At 40.9% G+C, this 14,844-nt stretch overlaps 1 protein-coding gene across 11 annotated transcripts in view; it reads right to left on the bottom strand.

The window, feature by feature from the left end:
- Positions 1 to 14,543, bottom strand: part of GIT2 (GIT ArfGAP 2) — a 50,891-nt gene extending 36,348 nt beyond the window's left edge. For 10 of the 11 annotated variants that reach the window (XR_002907892.1, XM_026656863.1, XM_024196401.1 and 7 more), the window contains exons 1-6: positions 14,342 to 14,543; positions 4,751 to 4,884; positions 2,323 to 2,435; positions 1,145 to 1,250; positions 638 to 724; positions 354 to 484 (exon numbers count right to left, since the gene is read on the bottom strand). Coding sequence is in view for 10 of the 11 variants with exons in the window: in XM_026656863.1 (XP_026512648.1) it covers positions 354 to 484; positions 638 to 724; positions 1,145 to 1,250; positions 2,323 to 2,435; positions 4,751 to 4,884; positions 14,342 to 14,393 (623 nt within the window). In the remaining variant the exon portion in view is untranslated. Of the gene's footprint in view, positions 1 to 353; positions 485 to 637; positions 725 to 1,144; positions 1,251 to 2,322; positions 2,436 to 4,750; positions 4,885 to 13,763; positions 13,799 to 14,341 lie in introns of those variants that run through there. The other variant, XM_024196406.2, reaches the window with a different exon arrangement.
- Between the last annotated feature and the right edge of the window lie 301 nt (positions 14,544 to 14,844).

Here is a 14,844-nt window from a genome sequence, read left to right as displayed (position 1 = left end):
GGCACTCATGCCGCTGGAGCTCCCTTGATGCAAAAGAGAGGAAGCTGCCTACAGTGTGTTCTTTGCTAGGGAATTTGGAATTGAGTCCCCACCGGTACTAGAGAGCCATTTAGCTGGTAGGGCAAAGCCCTTCTGAGACCCTGCACGGCCAATCTGTTCTCTTAGGTTGAAGACGAGATATTTTATTTGTTCTGTGTGCATTTACTTTATCCTGGGAAAAGCACTCATTTGAGGTTTAATTGTGAACTTAAATGTCTGTCAGGATACCCAGAGAACCTGGGAGAGGTGATAATTTACCTTTTTTTTTTTTATTTAAAATCAAGATTAAAAATCAAAACATCAAAGCCATTTACCTTGCATAGTCAACTGGAGTTTTTCCACTGGAGTCTTGTGTGCCAGGGTCAGCACCATAGACTGCCAACAACTCTGCCTGTAAAATCTGTCCTGCTTTGGCAGCAACATGAAGCGGGGTGTTTCCTTTCTCCTAAAAAGTCATTAAAAACCACACATGCTTATGTTCAATCGGCAGGTCTGAATACGTGACTGATATAAAATGTATGTCAGCTGAAACCAACATAAATATAATGACAGACTAAGAATTGATCTAACACCAAGCTAATAAAAAAGGTTTTCATACAGGATGAAAAAAGTTGGCCTGAGCTCCTAGAGAGAGTAATCTCAAGCACGTCTCCAGATTCCCTGTCCTCACACTGGAATGGAGTTGCTGAAAAACAAAAAGGACTGTCTGTTAAAAATCTGGATACACAAGAACAATGAGTCAGTCATCTTCACTGTATTAGGAACAGATATTAAAAAAACTAGCCATATAGCCATTGAATATTTTACTTTCCAACAGTTTCTAGGAAGGTGGGTCAGTTAACTTGAGGCCTGGGGTTCTCTAACATCCATATATAACTTCTGTTAGTGCCAATCAGACACTGTTGAAAAATATTTCCCTTCAAGGTTAAGTTTGAATGCTTAATACATTTGTATACACAAAAGTGCAGTACCATGGAGATACTAGTTATCTTTCATATTAAGATCAGAGTAATTCAAGTCTACTCAGGTATCAGTCTTGCAGTATCTTGTGACAACTGCAAGCTGTTTTGTTCCCGTCCACAAACTGAAAGAAAGCAAAACTTACCTTACTAAGGTCCTTGGCAGTAACACTGTCGTCTTCTCGGCATGGCAAGCGATGAACAAATGCTAACATTTGATATTTAGCTCTAATGAATTCTGCTTTGTTGGGACTGTAAGAAGAAATCAAAGCAAAGGAGTTGCAAAATAAATGTTGGCTTTTTATAAATAAAATTAAAGTACATAGGATATTTCAATACAGAATGCCAATAGATTTGATTTTTGCACAGAGCAAATGACAGAGTAAGACACTAGGAAATATTTTCATAATTCAATCCAGATTTTAATTCCCTATTGAAGGGTATTGTTATTGAAAGTAGTGTCAAAATAATTAGAGCTAGTAGTGAAATTATCTCCCCCTTCCAGTGAAAATTTTTGATAAAAATGAAAATGTTATTTTCTTCAACAACAACAAAATTGTTTGGGGGAGGAGGGCTGGGTTCGTAGAAAAACTGAAAATGCTTGTTTTCAGACAATAACCCTTAGAATTCTGGCAAAAATTGAGATTTTTGGTGAAAATTTCTGACCAACTCTAAAAGTAATAAAGTTACTTCACTATTTTCAATTATCCTGCTTACAAGCTTAAGGCCTGTCCTGAAATGCTATCAAAACCCTCCACTTCTATTGATTTCACTGAAAGCTGCTGGTGCTCAGCACCTCTCAGGATCAACACCTTAAACTAATATACAAAGTCAGATAAGAAACTATGTTTTTAAAACTAATTATCTGAGCTTCTGAAAGAAAATACTGATACAGAAATGGAAAAGATGACATTTGAGGCATAGAAGAGAAGATTAAAAAAAACCCAATACCCAACAATTGAGACCACAGATGATACATTAATACTATTGATGCACATGATGCAAGAGAATGAAAAGACCTCTTCACTCATTTCAGCATAGTCTTTGAAACCCAAACTTTAGTGATCTTCAAGGATACTTCAGAGAATATTTAACATCTCCTCTGCTGTGAGCACAGATCAGGGGTTAAGTCAGTGAATAAAGGAGACTGGATTTTCTCAGATTTAGTCACATCAGCAATACTCTTCAATGTCCTTGATAAGACTTGATACAAGATCAGGTTTTTACTCATCTGTTGCTGCCCTTCTCACAACTAGTCAAAATAGGTACATTTTTACAAAGGGGCTCCTGAAGACACACAGAATTTTATAAACATTCTACTTACTGCACTTTATCCTGTGGGTTAGCTTTGCGCCTTCCGCTCATAACAGATGCAGGGTCCAGCAAAGAATGTTCCCATATGGAATTAGCACCATTATTATACAGTGTTTCAACCATCTGAAACCCAAAATGTGTGCAACAGGCATTAAGTATTTTACTACTACCTGCACAGGCAGAGCAGCTCACAGATGGTATTTCCCAAGTGGAGAGCATTTTTGCGCTACTCCAGAAAGTTGCCAAGGAAAAGGATATATTTGGACTTTTTTATTAATATTAAAAGGCAACTGATATCAAACCTTATTTTGTTAAGAAGAGAGCAGGTTAGGGTGATGTTCTTTTGTCTATACTTTCCACTATCAATTTTAGATTGTACGTGACCCAAAGCCCAGTTAAGCTTGCTGCAGCTCTTCTTGTTTTCAGTAAGAGCCTCCCCCTCAATCGGAGTTCAAGAAGAGGTTCATCATGTACGTTTACCTATTCTATTCATTTTATTGTTGTATGGCACCTGGAGATCTTCTTGGGGTGGGCCTTAAAAATAAGTAGTTTCACAGATTATATTGCAAGCAGGGAAGGCAGCATTTACCTGAAGGCAGACACCTAATGCTGCTTTAAATTGCATCAGTATAAGCAGATCCACTGCTTTGCATCTGGGGACCGAAGACTTTGTTCTCCCAAAGAGACCCAAACTCAGCCATGAAGGAGAGATGGGCAGAATTCCTGGGGAGATCAGTCAACCAGTTACATTTCATGAGCTGGCACATTATCCACTTGCCTCTTTTCCCCACAGGTTCTTTGTTTTGCTGTAGGGATATAGGTTAAGAGGCAACTGGTTGTCTCCTCAGACCTCCCTGTTGCGTAGGAACTGAAAGCATGGGTGGCTTCTCCCCACTTTGGCTGGGAGTGATCTTTTTTAGGGTGTGCAGGTGAGACATATGGCATGGTTTCTCCCCAGCTGTGGATCTTCTGCTGCTAAAAGCAGCAGCTGCCTGTCTAGAGAAGAGTGCTGTCTTCTGTACTTAGAAAGTAGCACCAGAGCACAGAGCAGAGAGGTAGTGTGCATTTTGGGGTGGGGAAAGGGAGACAAATCAGACACATACAATCTAAACTTATTTTTAAAATAAAATATAATTTGCCTGAATCTTAACCTAACCCTCACTTTTATTTTAATTTCATACACATTTACATAGTGAAAGTGTTGGAATCCAGACATGCTACAAAGTAACATCTCACTTTTTAAGTTATTAATCTAGAAGCCTTTGGTTTGTGGTTTTTGTTTTTTTATAAAAAAAAAAAAAAAAAGGACAGGCTCACATGGAGGTAAATGAGAATGGCAACACATTTGCATGTTTCTGTGTCCTAAATGGAATGTCAGATCTAGTCGTGTGTATACCAGATTCCTATACTGAGCAAGGATAGCTCCTTTAAATTAACTAGGAGAAAGCTTTGTTTTGGGAATAAATGTTCACAGGCACATATTTGTATACGCATCTGACAATCAGTGTCCATGCCAGTGTATATTCTGACCTAGAACTGCTACAATATGCAAAATGCAAAGAAATGGAAAATCATGCAATTTTTACTCATTGTTAACTGGCCTGCAGATGCCAGTCAAATTATTATTGCTGCAAGTGCAGATGGTCCACCAACTCTCACCCACAAACACTACTGCTTGGTCTGAACTTAAAAGTTTGGTCGACATAGCTACGTGGGTCAGGGTGTGAAAAGCTGAATGACGTAGCTATATAGCCCCCAGTGTAGACACATACTACTACTGTTCAGGAAGGTGTTGTTCCTACACCAGTGGAAAAAATCCCTTCCACCAGTGTAGGCTACATCTACAATCCCGGGGAATGCCAGCATAGCTGTGGTGATGTAGCTATGCTAGTGCAGTCTCTATAGCGCAGACATACCCTCAAGTAAATTTAAACTTTGAAAGAGCAAAGCAACTTTTCAAGAAGGCTTCGTTAAAGTAGCTACCAAAGGATCTTTTAGGCTTCCCAAAATAGAGAACATGTGAGAAAGAAGAAATGAAAGCAGAAAGGGCACGCGCTTAGAATTAGATTCTCCTAAATAGCCACAGCAACAGACCTCATCTGTAGCTCTGGGGGGAAAAAAGGCTTGTTACAACCTGACAATTTGAGTAGAAGTGGATGTACTGCAGTACTCCGGTTGGACAGACAGACAAAAGTTAACTCTCAAAACCAAGGAAATTTTAACTATACCCCAGGCTCTGAATTTGCCCTAACAGTAAGTTTAAAATGTGGAGGTAACACTGACTTTAATAATCTATTACAGCAATGTAACAGAAACCAAGAAACCTATTTTAAAAAGAGCTTAATGAAGCAACCCTCCCCACCAGAAAGTTTAGTAATTAGAGTTCTCTAAGAACTGCATTTTCCGACTCTCATCAGAAAGCAATCCTCAGCTTTTACCTGAAGCAACGTTGGAGGCCATGGTGTGTGTTTAAGATGCCTCACTTGAGAGATATGACGTCCTAGACTCCGATGAACACTACAGCATTCATCACAAATCAGAATTCCCCTGTTTACTGATGCCCAACAGGGGTCTGGAAAAGAGAAGCATATTATTATAATATGGGCAGCACTGTGGGCCAGTGGTTAGAGCACAAGACTGGGAATCAGGTGTAACGGGTTCTATTCCTGGATCTACCATCACTTACTTGCTATATGAACTTGGGAAAGTCACAGACTCCCTAGGCCTAAAGATGTTGGGGGAAATATGGGTCTTGTGGTTAGACACTGGACTGGGACTCAGGAGATCTGGGTTCTGTTTCAAGTTCTGACACTGACTTGCTGTGGGACCTTGAGGAAAAAAACCCCACTTACTCTGATCTGTTTCCCATCTATAAAGTGAGGACAATCCTTCCCTTCCTCAATAGGAGTTTTATGAGGCTAGATTCATTACAGTTCATGAGGTGCTCAGATACTACAGTGAGGAGTGCCATAGAAAATCCTATAATTATTGTGTCAGTTTTCCTGTCTGTAAAATAGGAATAATGATACATATCCCATCTTTGTAAAGGGCCTGGAGATCTCTAAATGCAAAATACTATATAAATAATAAGTATTATTGTATTTATTGTTTATTGCTCAAAGTTTTAAGTCCTGCCTTGTTAAATCTGCAGTGTGTTCTTATGTATTTTTATTTTAATATACAAATAAGAGGCACTATTTTTGTAAGACAAAAGAGCAGGATATAGCTATGTTAATTTCAAGAATTGGTAAAAAAAAAAAAAATGCCACAGTGACACAATTCCTTACAATGCTACTTTTACGCTAAGCCAGTAATCATCTAATGTTATAGCACAGCATGTTTTATCATCCACAGTTCCCCATAGTAAGACTAAGTAAAAGACATCGAGGCAGGTCAATGAGATGTGTTCAGTGTTCTATGGAATGATTTTGACCATCATGAGAAGTCACAATGCCCTAGGGTATTGCGCTGCCATTCTGGTACATGAGAAAAACCAGACAAAAGTATATCCCCACAATCTTTACCCACATACTAAAGGTGTATGTCACTTGAAACTCCTGTACTGTATTCCAATATGGTCTCAAAAGAAGTCAATAACCCATTTCCCAACCTACTTCTGAAGTTGCAATTCCTATTTTTATAATTTATTATTGGCTTATGGTAGTGCCCTACTATGTGCCAGGCACTTTCAAGTCAGACAAGGAACAATGGTCCCTGCCCTGAAGGACTCACAAACTAACAAACACACAAAGGTTAGGGGGAATGGGAAATACACACTTTCTTTTTTACTGAATGTACATGTCACTCTTTTGAAGTGTATGATGTATTTTATATAGCATCTTTAGGATCACATGAAACAAGCTGCAATTTAGCCTGAGGTCAGAGATGCTGTTTCCTTTTAGTGGTAGTGCAAGCAAGATAAGTTTAGTAAGACCAATACAATTATTTACAGTTTAGCTAGTTTCACCACTAAAAATAAAGTGGTGTCAAGTTTTAAAGAAAGACTACCCCCCAGGACCTGTGCCAATGGGATTCTTCACTTACACCACTTTTTCAAGATTATGAAGTTTAAACAAGGTGTTTGTCTTCACAATAAATCCATCTGGTCAGGAACAAAACTCAAAAAGAAGGTAATATTATGATGACCTGTGTTATTTAGCTAATTCATGCCAGTTAATTTACAGGATCATTCAATATAATTAGAACTAATTAACAAACTAAGCTTTTTGATGCCAGCATTCACTTCAACATAAATCAGCGAAAACAGCAATATATTTAAGTACTGAATACCTAAACAGAACATTTCAATTCCTAATGTTTCTCCTCTCTTCAGATACATTAGAAGCTTCCAAAATGTACAAGCCCTCCTTTGTTTATTATGTTTATATAAAGTTTGTTTTAGATAAAAAGCAAGATTCTTTTTGAATTTAAGCTTGGCTACTGTACTGCTATTTCCAAGGATTTTCAGACCCAAGTATTTAAGGCTCTGTTTCAGATAGTAACAAGTTTCAAAAGACCAAAAACCAGCAAGTGGACAACCAGAACCTGGTCAGCTTTCAGAGAATTAATATTCTATCAACTATACAGAAACAAGTTTTTGCTCAAAATAGCAAGGGCTATAAAATTTAAACAGTTTAAAGAGAAAAGTAAATATGAGTATGTAGATTCCGACAGCTATCCTTATCTGAACATCACTACAGCTTATACTGATAGAATATTTCGTATGTGGACACGTCAAAGCAGTATACACACTAAACAAAATATACCCACATCGCATCTTAGACAGATGTTAGAATAGCTGTGTAATGGAGAACATTTTTAACAGGGCATAGTTTACTGTACAAAGACCACGTGCATTCTGCTTGCTGACTATAGTAACTATTCTTATTGCTGTTGCACCCAAAGGACACAATCAATTTCAGGCACTGTAAAAACACACAGCAGGAGACAGTCCCTGCCCCAAACAGCCTGCAATCTGACTTGAAACAAAATATTGCAAGTGGAAGTAACAAGAGGGGAGAGTACAAGAGTAATGATACTGAGAAGATAGTAGCTTCCCTGAATAGTTCAGAGAGGGCATTCTATGCATGAGGAGCAGCATGGACAAAAGCACGCAGAAGCTTGTGGCAGAAGATGACAAATAAGCATTTAAGGCCTTGAGTTATTGGCAGAGTGTAGGGAGTGATGTGATAAGAACAGAGTTAAAATGTGATACAGTGGAAAACAGGAGAGTCAATGGAAGGATTCACAGGGGATTGACACAATCAAAGTGATGGGCCAAGATGATGTTCTTAGCTCCTACTAAGTGTTAGAAACCAGAGAGAAGGTGGACATAATCATTAAGCCATGAGATGCTAAGGGTCTAAATGAGAGTTATCAACATGGACTAAAAGAAAATGGTTGATTTTGTAAGGTGTTTGGGGAGGAAGCAGCAGGATTTAGACGACGCCTGGATGTGTTAAGCAAGGAAGCCGGAGGCATCAAAGAAGCCTCCCAAATTACAGGCCTGAGTGACAGGGAGGATAATGGGTTCTGACTGAGTGTGTGGGAGTGGAGGCGGAGAAGGAAAGGAAAGGGCTGAGGAGTTTCATTATAGTCAGAATTGCACTAGTTTAGCTAAAGGTCCAGTTTTAAACAGATTTAGACAGACTGTGCAAAAAGCTGCATGAACCCTGTTAATTCAATTTAAACCTGCCTTACAGGAGGTCAGACTGGATCACAGTGAACCCTTCTGGCCTTATAAACTATAATCTTCATCTGATTTAGTTAAACTCAAGTGGCTTGGAGGACAGTGATGTGAGAGTGGGGTAGGAAATGGTGAGTTAAACTAAATGCATATAAACCAGGTGTAAAAATTGAATTAATTAGTGCAAAATCCTGTGCATACACTGTTTAACTGAATCATTTTTTAAACAGACACAAAGTTAAACTGGTGAAACTCTGTATATAGACAACACCTAGTTTTAGTCACAGTTAAGTTCAAAGTGGAAAGAGTCCAGAGGAGAACAACAAAAATGATAAAAGTTTAGAAAACCTGACCTGTGAGGAAAGGTTAAAAAAATGGGCATGTTTAATCTTGAGAAAAGACGACTGAGGGGGGGACCTGATAAGTCTTCAATTAAATTACGCTTATTAAGTTTGCGGATGATACCAAACTGGGAGGGATTGCAACTGCTTTGGAGGACAGGGTCATAATTCAAAATGATCTGGACAAATTGGAGAAATGGTCTGAGTTAAACAGGATGAAGTTTAACAAAGACAAATGCAAAGTGCTCCACTTAGGAAGAAAAAATCAGTTTCACACATACAGAATGGGAAGAGACTGTCTAGGAAGGAGTACGGTAGAAAGGGATCTAGGGGTTATAGTGGACCACAAGCTAAATATGAGTCAACAGTGTGATGCTGTTGCAAAAAAAGCAAACATGATTCTGGGATGTATTAACAGGTGTGTTGTGAGCAAGACACGAGAAGTCATTCTTCTGCTCTACTCTGCTCTGGTTAGGCCTCAGCTGGAGTATTGTGTCCAGTTTTGGGCATTTCAAGAAAGATGTGGAGAAATTGGAAAGGGTCCAGAGAAGAGCAACAAGAATGATTAAAGGTCTTGAGAACATGACCTATGAAGGAAGGCTGAAATCCCCATCGCTGAATTTGTTAAGAACAGGTTGGACAAACACATGCAGGGATGGGTCTAGATTTACTGGGTCCTGCCTAAATACAAGGGGCTGGATTTGATGACCTCTCAGAAGTCCCTTCCTGTCTTATATTACTATTCCAAAACTTTGGGATGTTCAGAGTTTCTGTGCATTGCAATCTAGTGATTAATTCCAGTCTTTCTTTTGAGAGGATCACTGGCCTGACAAATAAATCACAGCACAAAACACAAATATAGTATGAATCACAACAGCTTGAGAAGGAAAGACTATTTATGATGCTTGGGTAGTCCTTAGAAAGAACTGTTACTGAGCAGAAGTAAATGAAAAAACCACCAAAAATACATACCTTTTAAAATATTTTTAAAACAAAACTTCCAAATTATGGTTTCCCAGTTAGCCCCTAAGGCCATGATCCTCCAAATACTTATGTATGTGTATAACTTCACCTTTGTAAGTAGTCCTATTGAAGTTAATGGGACTGTTCATAAGTACAGCTACATATTTGCATAATGGTTTGCAGGAAAGATGCCAAAAAGAGGCCCCAAAAGCCAACTCAGATAGGGCAATTCAGATACAAAAACACTGGACTAGTGCAGGAATCTTCTCAAGCAAAACCAAGTAGAAACTCACTAATCTACTTTTTCTATTCAAGCTGAATAAAATGCAAAGAGTAAATTACAATGGAGGAAAGTAAAACTGATTGTGGAGACTCTTCAGTTTTAACAATTTATTATGTTATTAGTAAGAAAGGTAAATAATTTAACATTAATTCTTTTTTGACCATGACCATTTAAATATTTGAGTAGTTTTACTGAGCAGCACTAAAACTGAGCAGATAATATCACTCGCTACTGACAAAATTCTGGTCTCTTCGGGTATGTCTACACTTCAATTAGACACCAGCGCTGGCCTGTGCCGGCTGGCTCAGGCCAAGGGGCTGTTTAATTGTGGTGTAGACGTTTGGGCTTAGGGCTGCAGCTCAGATTCCTTAGTCCCATAGCCCAGGCTGCAGCCTGAGCCCAAACGTCTACGCCACAATTTAAAGCCCCTTAGCCCGAGACTGAGTCAGCTGGCACAGGCCAGATAGGGGGTTTTAATTGCAGTGTAGACATGCCCTCAGATTCATTCCTCGTGCAAGCTCATAAGGAATTACCCAAGCTCTGAGCTCAATTTAGTTCAACAACTGTAAAATGAAAGTAATGTTAGAAGAACATCTGTCAGATTCTTTTTTAACTCTGATGCTAGTTTAATGTTTAAATCTACCTAAAAAATTGCTTTATTCAGTTTACAAATCAAGAGTCTTGTGCTATAAGAGACCAAGAGATCTGAATTTGTAGAAATTAACATATTTCAAGGCAGCACAACAAATTTGTTGTGATTTCTAAACTTAGAAGTAGTATGGTACATTATGAACAATCTTATGCTAAAAGCTAATACTTCAATGTTATTTTAATCTGACTTGATGAAGCAGAATTCTTCTCTGAACACAGCTTTCAAAATTCTAGATCACTCACACACAGATATAAAACAAGCATGAAATATATGTAAAAGGACACTGTCAAGTAGTGTGCACACCCTTAAAATGTGTAACATTTTAGAGGCATTCCCTGTTAGAGTGATAGTATTGATGGAAATGGTAACATTTTAAATACTGTACATCCATCATAGTTTAAGGCTATATTTTAGGTTTTACAAACCTCATCAACAAATTAAAACATTGCCCTACACTATTTCTAATTACTGGATTAGAATAAATTGCCTGGAGAGGTTGTGGAATCTCTATCACTGAAGATTTTTTAAGAGCAGCTTAGACAAATGCCTGTCTGTCATGGATAGTCTATATAATACTTAGTCCTGTCATGAGTGCAGGGGACTGGACTAGATGACCTCTTGAGGTCCCTTACAGTCCCACGATTCTATGATTCAATTTCTCATCCAATTTCTGCAGTACAGGCATAATGAATGGACATGGACGATAAACTCCTGGACACACTGAAGCCCTATCCTTGGAAAACTGTACCTACCTTCAACAAATCCCACAGGATTATGCTTCTTGCTTATGCTTTGTCAACACTGCTATGGCTTGGCATACCCATAATACACTGACTGAATTGTCAGGAAGTGAAACTGACTATGAAATAGTATTTAATAAACATCTAAGCCAGTGGGTCTCAAACGTTTTTTTTTTTACTGGTGACCCCTTTCACATCACAAGCCTCTGAGTGTGACCCCCCTAATAAATTAAACACACTTTTTAATATATTTAACACCATTATAAATGCTGGAGGCAAGCGGGGTTTGGGGTGGAGGTTGACAGCTAGCGACCCACCATGTAATGACCTTGTGAGGGGTCCCGACCCCCAGTTTGAGAACCCCTGATCTAAGCAGAAGGTGTAAAAAGGAACAGCAAACACAAAAAATAAATCAATTTTTAAATTCTCCCATTTTAATATTCTGTTAGATTATAAACATACGTATGGAAACATGTTTAAAAGGGTAATGTATCTAGACTGTGTCTCCTTAAATGGAGGTTCACTCATGGAATTAGTAATGCAACAAATTCTTTACATTATATAAGTATGCCAATTTACAAGATTTATCTCACTAAATGTTTTTCCTGCAAATTCTATGTTAGACGTTTTATTTTTTAAACTTGATACCTAAAATTGTGAGATGAGTAAGGTGTAACTTCGCAGACTCAGAAGTTTCATTCTAGACCAGTGGTTCCCAAACTGGGGTTCTCAGAAAAAAATTCTGTAATGGTGTGCAGAACAATCCCTAGGGACTCCGGCCACGGGGGCCAGCAGCCCGAGCACTGTGACCATGACTTCCTGGCAGAACAAGTTTAAGCTTTGTTGCAGTTGTGTGTTGTTTGCCTGGACTGCTCAAGACCCGAATGCTTGTGGGAGGAACTCTTTATTGAGTTGGCTTCTTAAATACCTTCATGCTCTTTCACGTCTGGTACTCCTGGATGAAACATGTAGGAGGCTTAATCAAAGTGATAAGCTACAAAAATGAAATCTTGGAAGAGTGTTGCCGTTTTCATAATGTAATAAAATTAATAATGTAATGATAAATAATAATGTAATAATAAATAGTGTGTAATAAGCGCATCATAAAAAAACAAATTATTTCCAAGATCACTGCTTCTATAATTTATACTCAGGCAAAGGAGAAAATCCCTGGAAATATTCTTTTTTTGGGGGGGGGGGGAAGGGGCAGGGTCACAAGATTTGATATTTTCATGAAAGGGGTTCGCAGGTTGTTAAAGTTTGGGAACTACTATTCTAGACCCTTAAAGTCATTGTCTGTCGTTCCCTCCACATGCGCACACACACTTCATTTTTCCCTTCACACGCTCCCTGCCTTGAAAGGGCACCCTTTTCCCCTCAGCTGTCCATCACCAGGGACACCACCACCATTCTTCTAGTCTCTCCAGTCTATAATCTGGGTGTCATCTTTGATTCAGCCCTCTTTCTAAACCCACACATCCAGACCATGCCTAAATCTTGCTGATTCATATATATTATACACACACACACTCCCTCCCTCCGGCCTTTCCTCTTTGTCCACAACACAACAATTTTCATTCAGACCTTCATCTTATCTTGATTACCTGCAAGTTCTTTCTCTCTGACCTTGGCTGCTACAGCCTTGCCCCCCACAAACCTAATTAAATCACTGCAGCTAAAAATCTAAAAACATGCAAAAAAGGAGACAGTCCTTGTCTCAAAGAATTTACAATCTAAATGTTAGTAGCTAAGCTACCATAAAGTTTTTTTTAATTATGTTGATATCATTGTACAGCTCATGTTTCAAACTTGAAATTGATAGTAAACTGAAGTTGTGAATGACTACAATAGTAATGATATTTAAACAGCTCCCTCAAGCACACACCCAAACAGCTTCCCATGGCTAACAAGTTGGTGGTCCAATATGCCCTTTCATTTCCTTGTTTGGAAATGTCAGAGGCTGAATGAGCTACAACCACTTGTTTCTAGAGATGGTTCCTCAAGATTAAGAAACTTTACAAAACCATTTTAAAGCTGTAATTCTTGCTCTAGAGCATAACTGGGGAACTGAAATGGCAAGAAATGAGACAGGAGCAACAACTTAATTTAAAGAAAACAATTTGCTTTTACCTAGTAATAGTAGTACATGGTGACATAAACAGGGAGTCCTTAACTCAGAAACTAGTTTCCTAACATTTCAGTTTGGGACTTTTAAGTCCACATTCTGGAAGGGCATGGAAAGGTGGCTTCCCTGTTCTACAACTGCAACTTCAATTGCTCTTAGTTTTTGGTTTTTTTTTTTGGTAAGTGAACAACTAGTTTATGTTTCTCTCAAGTCTGGGTGACGTAGTGCCAGAATAACACTAATACTTTGCACTTCTACCACACCATCCATTCATCCAACAAATTAAAAGTCATTGCAAACCCTGGTGAGTTAAGCCCATCAATACTCAAGAGGTAGAAAAGCATTATTCTTCCCATTTCACAGGGGCACAGAGAGGGGAAGTGACACACACTGATCAAGCTAGCAGAACCCACATCTATTGATTTCTAGTTTTGTGATTTGACCAGATGGCCCTTGCCCAAACTAGAAACTGTTGAAAACCATTTTCAGTATACAGATGAGTTATCAGAAACCATTTGTTTGTTAGTCTATATTTATATTCCAATAGTGCTCAGAGGCTCCAATTATTGTGCCCTACGCTCTATAAACTGGAAGAGACAGAGCCTGCCCAGAATACACCAAAGGTATTTCAAAAGCCCACGTCCACACTAGAACAACAAACCAGACTAGCCGCGACCATGCTTGGCCACCTTTGTCAGACACAGTCCTAGGGCAGCCGGGCTCGACAAGGGTTTTCAAGCAGGGGCAGGCAGCACGGCTCGTGGCTGGAGGCGGAGAGGATGCCAGGGTGCTGCAGGTGGCCCCGGGGAGCGGAAACGGGGGCGCCCAGGCTCCGGCCCCGGGCAGGACACTCCTGTCACCGCCGAGGAAGACCCGGCTTGTTTCTTTGCTCCAGGGCCAGCCGCTGTCACTTGCGAGGAGCGCACAACGCCCAGCGCCTGCGCTACTTCTGCACCGGGCTTCCTGTTTGCTACTCGCAGCCAGGGCGGCTTGTTCCGCGCGCCCCCCCGAGGCGCCCGCCACCGGCTGCCCGGGGGGGGGGTGCCTGGGGCAGGGCCCGCCGGCCACGCAGCCCCCGGGGGCTCGGCCTAGGTCCCGGTGCAGCGCGGGGCGAACGCGGCCCCCCGGGCGGGGCTCGGGCAGGACCCCGGGCTCCCTTGGGGAAGGCCCCGAAGCGAGAGTCCCAAGGGACGGGGCACCTCGGGGCCGCCCATCCCCCTCAGCCCCGGCCGCTCCTACCCTGAGCGCTGCAGTCCGCGCAGACCTCGCTGCTCCTCAGCCGCTTCGACATGTCGGCGCGGGCGGCGGCCGCCTGCCTCAGCCTCGGGCGGGGGCCGCGTCTTCCTGCCGCTCTAACGGGTCCCACTGAGGCGCCCCCGCCAGCCAGCAGGGGGCCCGCCCCAGGCGTACGCCAGCGCCGCTCGCTACGCCCCCAGCGCCATTCACCAAGCCAGGCAGCCGACTGTCACGTGACAGGGAGGCCTCCTAGGCGGCGGCCGCCATCTTAATGCCTGGCATAGCTAGGGCTGGAACGGGCTTGGAGGCCATTTTAGCTCCTGGCAGAAACAGGCCCAGAACCAGACCAGCCTCAGAGCCCTCTCATGTCTACTTTAACATGAGAGATACACATTATAACCCAGGCATCCACTGCTCCCAAGGAAACTCTGTGTGCTCTTAGAGCAGCATTTGACCATGCACAGGGGCAAATCCCACAGGCTCCTTGTCACCAAGGCACAGGGGCA

This window comes from Terrapene carolina, unplaced genomic scaffold (genome assembly GCF_002925995.2).
Source record: "Terrapene carolina triunguis isolate 2854851 unplaced genomic scaffold, T_m_triunguis-2.0 Scaffold234, whole genome shotgun sequence".
Lineage (NCBI taxonomy): Eukaryota > Metazoa > Chordata > Testudines > Emydidae > Terrapene > Terrapene triunguis.
This window is presented reverse-complemented; position numbering and strand designations above follow the sequence as displayed.